This window comes from Habropoda laboriosa, unplaced genomic scaffold, assembly GCF_001263275.1.
Source record: "Habropoda laboriosa isolate 0110345459 unplaced genomic scaffold, ASM126327v1 scaffold801, whole genome shotgun sequence".
NCBI classification, from domain to species: domain Eukaryota; kingdom Metazoa; phylum Arthropoda; class Insecta; order Hymenoptera; family Apidae; genus Habropoda; species Habropoda laboriosa.
The window spans coordinates 154,283-160,005 of NW_017101026.1; the positions used below are offsets into that span (position 1 = coordinate 154,283).

Here is a 5,723-nt window from a genome sequence, read left to right on the forward strand (position 1 = left end):
GGGGGATTAGCTTCGTTACCCAGTTTATCGATGGAAGCGGCTTTCTTCACGACAGCCACCGCCGGCCTCTCGCCCAAGTCCGTCGAGCCTGGTCCGTAGGATTCCGCGATGATCGGTTTAGCGTTGTACTCCTTGCTCGCCCGAACAACGGAGCCTCCCTCGAGAACGACCAAGTCGGCGCTGCCATCCTTGATGGCTTCCAAGCAATCGTCTTCGCCTTTTTCGAGGATACACTCGAGTTTCGGTCTGACGTCCCTGGTGAGAGAACGCGTATCGTTGCGGTAAGCAACGCAAGGTCGTTTGCCACGCGCGCTTCAGATATAAATACCTATATACGATACCTGGAGAAGGAGGCTTTGCAGAGAGCGTGGCACTTGTCCAGGGCATTTTGGCTCCAGACGCACCAACGAGCCACCTTGTCCGAGGCACCGGAGTTCCTTTCGATCACGTCCATGTACTTGGCGTTGTTCAGATGGCTTTCGGGCAATACTACCGGCGCGGGTACGGCCAGAGTCTTCTCGTCCAGCAGCATAATGTCCTTCCACCAAGCTGCCTTCTCCGCTTCTCCGAGTTTACCGAGATCCGTCAGTTCCTACGTACGTATGTACATATACATATAGAAGATTCGCAACCGTAGAGGGGCGGTTTAGACGAACCTTCTGGACGCCTTCGACGTCTTTGACCGCGCCGTTCGTCATGTACCCTTGCCAAGGCCTGGCTGCCCATGTGCACGGTTTCGTGTTGGCGTCTATCGGCACTTTGGTGCCGTCTGGACAAAAGTATCGGTAGTCGGCAGGGTTCTCGGAGGTTGGTACGGCTGGGGATACGCCGACGGGCAGGCCGAAGAAACGTTTCACGTAGATCACCTTCGTCCAGGCGACTTCTCCGCCGTTGTGAGCGAGACACCTTAAAGCGCCTTCGTATCCGGAGTAAATGTCCGGGTAATCGCAGACCTCGGGCTTCTCGCAGAGAGCACACATGTTCGAGTAGGTCTGCTCTGGAGAATGGAAGGAAAGACAGTTAGAACGACGTTAGAACGTCGTTAGAAAGGCGTTGGAAGAAAGAAGGAGGAAAGGCTTACTCAGTCTTCTATTGATCGCTGGATCTGGAGACCAGGTTCCAACCAAGCATCCCTTGGAGAACAGCGAACTCAAAGCGCGCAGTTCGTTCTCGCGTGCAGAGTACTCTGGATCGTGCAAGTTGTGCAACACTCCCATGGCTGTGAGTTTAGTGATGGGAATTTTGTATCCAACGTTGCGACCTACACCGGTGTGACAGGACTTTAGGCCGCGCAAGCCTTGCACGTTGTCGATCGGCAGATCCTTGTGAATCACAGCTACGGCTTCGTAGCGGTACGGAGCTTCGGGCTCCTCCTTCGTTCTCACCTGTGAACATCACCAGGGAGATCATCTTCCTCTCGCAAGAAGGAAACGTTTCACTTACTTGTTCGACGATGCTGTAGCCAGCCTTAGACGCGAGTTCGTTGTTCTTCGCCGCCAGGTACATGTCCTCCGGATCGACGGCCACCACATCGGCCTCCTTCTTACCGACTTTCTCGATGCACTCGAATCGATCGCGGCCAGATATGCACGACACCGGGATCCCTTTCTGAGCCGAGTCGTTTATCATGTCCACGCAATCCTTCCAGTAGATTTCCGGCACGCATATCGTATCTGCGGCGATCGAGGGTTCGCTCGAATCTTTCTACTTCTATCTACTACATCCATCCATACTTACAGACTTTCGCGGAAGGAGGCGCGCCTGCGAGAGCGGTCGTGGTCGCGGTCGCGGCAACGAGGAAGATCGAGCTGACGATCACCGCTGGAACGGACGTCATGGTGACACCGTTCGTTGGTTCGTTCGGATGGCCAATGAAGGAACTGTCGTCGCGATAAACCGTCGCGCGAGTGTTTGACGTTCCGGCTAATCGAGCCTTCTCCTTATATACAGGAGGATCTTTTTTTTTCATTTCTCGTCTCGCGTAGCAGTAGCAGCAGAAGTAGTAGTATTAGCAGCGGTAGTACATGTAGTAGTAGTAATAGTAGTAATACCTGGAGGGAGAGATCAGAGAAGGAGATGGGCGACCTCGTCGCAGTCATCGCTTTCCCTCTCTGCTCCCCCCTCCACAGCGGCGAGAATTGGCGCGTACAGGTCGTCAGGTCCGATCGCGATATCCTCTGGGTCGTCGCGGGGTTCTCCGATTCTCGCCAATCGTAAATACGCGCGTTTATTTCAAGAGATGACACGGTTTACGAGCTAATCGAGGAGAGACGAGGAGAGTCGAGGACGCGCTAGACGCGTTCGCAGTTCCCGATTGGACGGCGTCGCGACGTGGTATACGTGCGAACGACCTGTGATTTTCCTTGCACTCGCGCCAAGGTTACCGCCACGACTTTCATCCGCGAAAACAACCGCATCGATAACTCGACCTGTGCCCCCGCATAGTTTGTGTAACTACTCCTCCGGTCCGTTATCGTCTCGACCTGTCGCCCGTTATCGCCCGTTATCGCCCGTTATCGCCCGTTATCGCCCGGGCTCTTTCTATTCGTGTACGAGGAAAAGACAATTGCGGAAAGTCCGGTACCGTATCAATTTATAACAAGCGGGAAATCCCAACCGCGACGTAATTGATCTTCGTTGTTAAGCGATCGCTTAACGTTTCATTCTCAAGGTCGGATAAGTTCGCAGCTTGGATATCTCCAAGCGATTCTTCAGACTGGAGAGTTCCTCTGCGTTCTCCTCGATTAGTCGCGCGAGACGCGCCTTTCGTCTTATCGCCTTGATTCGCCGTCTTTGGAAAACGGCCACTCTCGACCGAAGGGGATCCCGGGATGCATCGGCGAGTTCGCATCTCTCGGCTATCGATCGATCGATTTCCTCGGTTAGCCGCGCGTTCCTTCGTCGCCACCTTTCCGTCTCCGTTTCCGTTCGTTTCAACTTGGATCGCTCTCGTTCTACCGCTTCCACGATTTCCTGCAACGTGTACGACGCAAGTACGTGTATCGATCTATCCGTTTTTATTTCCGCCAATTAGAGCGCGTCGAGGTCACCTTTCGTCGTGCGTACTCGACTCTTTCAGCTTCCTCCTTCGACGTCTTCTCGAGCTTCGAACGTTGGCAACGTTCCAACGCGATTCTGCTCACCTAGGAGTAAAAAAAGAAGAGGGAAAAAAAGATAATCGTTGGCGATAATCGTTGCGCACCTTGAATAATTCCAGATCCTTTGCCTCCTCTTGCAAATCTTCCATGGTCATTTTGACTCGAGCGTGCCGCCACTCCTCGAGAGCGACCGTTTTCTCGATATTCTCGAGTTTTTCCAGCGCAACGGATCTTCGTCTTTCCGCTTCTGCGATTGCCTCGTTCGCGCGAGTCAATTCTTCTCGGGGAATGAAAACTGCGTGTTCCCAGTCGGTACGCGGACAGGCTTCCTTCGCCTCCATATAGAGTTGTCCCGCTTTTAGAAACAGCGAAACCTCTCGATCGTTGGACAGATCCGCCAAGGACTTTTCCTCGCGTTCTATTTCCTGTTTGCACCGATTCGCCGTATTTCGGCCAATCGAACAGGCGTTCCGCATAAACGTCAGGCTTTGTTCAGCTTCCGCCAATTCGATCGCGCAACTTCTCGCCTTTGTCTCTGCTTCCAGCTTCAGCCTTCTGAGACGACAGACGGCGCGCCAGTGGTCAGGCTCCAGTCGAGAGGACAGTCCTTCTGGCATCCTGTCCAACTCGTCCATACGTCGCAAATAGGCTGAACACTCTCGCGGTAAGATCTCCGAGTATCTTTGCTCGACCAGACAGCTGGCGAGTTCGGCGAGAAAGGCGACGGACGTGCTGCAGCCCGCTTCCAACAATCTTGGTCTCCTACGATAGTGTCTGAACAAGTGCTCCTCCGTCGACGATGTCTTTAGATCGGCCAGTTCCGCCCGAAACTTCCCGTCGACTAGCTTCTCTCCTTTACGTACGCTCTCGTACCGATTCCTCAACTCAGCGACGGCCGCTTCGAAGAGATCGCAATCCTCGCTGAGTTTACGTACCTCCTTCGTCGCAGGTACGAGCTCCAACTCGACCTTACGCTGAATTTCCCGTTTTCCCTCGACGATTCTTCGGTGCTGGAGAATTGCTTGCACTTTCTTCAGCCTCTCTGCCAATATGGACCGCTCGACGGTGCGCATCTTTTCCGCGGAAAGCTCGTGTAACTCGTCGTCGAAGGCTTTGGCACTTTTCCAAAATTCCTCTGGAACGAAGAAAGTAGCAACGATCGTATTATTGCATTAATAGTTCTATTACCTTTGAAATCCTATTACCTTTGATCCGCTCGAGCTCTGCCTCCAGCATCGTCTTGTATCTTCCTCGATCTTCCTCTTGAACGCGAAGCTTCTTCTCGTAAGATTCTATCGCTCGAACGTCCTCCTCGGTCGCACACTTGGTTCGCAGAAGGCAGTCAGGCACCGGGATATTCCTCTTCGCGTTGTCCTCTAACCTAGGTTCCAACACGCCGTCCATCGTTCGTTGGAGCGCCTCTCGATGGAAATCGTCGCCTTCCGTCTCTGTCCCTTCTTCGTTTTCCTCGGTTTTTACGTCGACGATAGGATCTTCTTCTTCTTCTTCTTCTTCTTCTTCCAACAGTTCGATCGGGTGCCAGCGCGGAGCATCCTCGAGGAGATTGGAGCGTGCGTCCACGCCAAACGTGCTCGCCAATTCGTCGACGATACGACGAGTTCTCTCCACCCGTTCGTTTGCCGCTCTCATCTCGCTCTTCTTCCTGGATCGCGTCTTCTCGAAGCGTTCGTTGAATCGAGCTTTCAATTCACGTTCCCGGTGTTCCGCGACGGTACACGCCTCGAGAATCTCCACGAAGCCTGGATGCGAGCTCGAGCTCCGCGAGTCCTCCGAATTCTCCCCCGCTTCGTCCTCCAACCTGGGATAGAATTAGAGAAGGTTCGTTTCCTATTCGGAACTCCCCTTCTGCAGAGAAGTAGTTATACAGTTATATACCTGGACACCATTTCCCTCATTTCCATAGAGAATCGACACCAAGACAGACGATCGGTGTCTTCTGGGGCGAGTTTCGCCAGAGGATAGTTGGTGACTTTCGATCGAGCGAAAAGGGAGAAGATGCTCCTCGGTTTAACCGTCAGAGAGTCTAAGAACGTCTCTCGGAAATAACGGCTGGCGCGATCGTGCCGCGCGACTCGTTCCTCGGCATCTTTAACCAGCAGTTCCTCCTTCGATCGGGCTTCTGCCAGCTTACGCTTTCGCGCCTCCTGATCGAGATCGAAGGCAGAAATCGGCAGGCGAGCATTCTCCGGAGCCGCCTCGTTCTCGTCCAGCAGTTCCTTTACCTGTCGTTGCGAACATCAGCAGGACGATTCTCTGGAAAATGTGCGCGCGGAAAGAGACTACTTCTGCTCACCCGATTTTTCACCTCGTTCCAGTCGTTGAGAATCGAGAGTCGCGTTTCTTCGTACATGGACTGCCGGCGAATGTTCGCCGCCTCCATCCACGTCTCCTCGGTCCAATCCTCGTTAGCGCGTACGGTGAAGCTAGTCGACCTCGAGTCTCCACGCCCGAGCGTTCTGCGATCGTCAAAAGACGGGGGAGAAGGTAACTTGTTGCCGACCAGATCTCCGTTTCTCCCGAGAGAGACGATCGCGGCGTCCGTGAATATCGCGCAGTCTACGCCCCCTTCGGTTCGATGGTGAGCTGCGAACAACGCGAATACCT

At 53.7% G+C, this 5,723-nt stretch overlaps 2 protein-coding genes across 2 annotated transcripts in view; both read right to left on the bottom strand.

Annotated features, from left to right (window-relative positions):
* Window positions 1–1,995, bottom strand: part of LOC108577977 (transferrin) — a 3,137-nt gene extending 1,142 nt beyond the window's left edge. The window contains exons 1-6 of the mRNA XM_017941217.1: window positions 1,738–1,995; window positions 1,444–1,673; window positions 1,082–1,385; window positions 657–997; window positions 342–592; window positions 20–255 (exon numbers count right to left, since the gene is read on the bottom strand). Coding sequence (XP_017796706.1) covers window positions 20–255; window positions 342–592; window positions 657–997; window positions 1,082–1,385; window positions 1,444–1,673; window positions 1,738–1,969 — 1,594 coding nt within the window. The 5' untranslated portion in view covers window positions 1,970–1,995. The remainder of the gene's footprint in view (window positions 1–19; window positions 256–341; window positions 593–656; window positions 998–1,081; window positions 1,386–1,443; window positions 1,674–1,737) is intronic.
* Window positions 1,996–3,017: 1,022 nt separating this feature from the next.
* The window catches only part of LOC108577861 (cilia- and flagella-associated protein 43-like), a 4,784-nt gene continuing 2,078 nt past the window's right edge, over window positions 3,018–5,723 (bottom strand). Inside the window, exons 2-6 of the mRNA XM_017941078.1 lie at window positions 5,413–5,575; window positions 4,995–5,341; window positions 4,304–4,917; window positions 3,203–4,233; window positions 3,018–3,143 (exon numbers count right to left, since the gene is read on the bottom strand). Coding sequence (XP_017796567.1) covers window positions 3,018–3,143; window positions 3,203–4,233; window positions 4,304–4,917; window positions 4,995–5,341; window positions 5,413–5,575 — 2,281 coding nt within the window. The remainder of the gene's footprint in view (window positions 3,144–3,202; window positions 4,234–4,303; window positions 4,918–4,994; window positions 5,342–5,412; window positions 5,576–5,723) is intronic.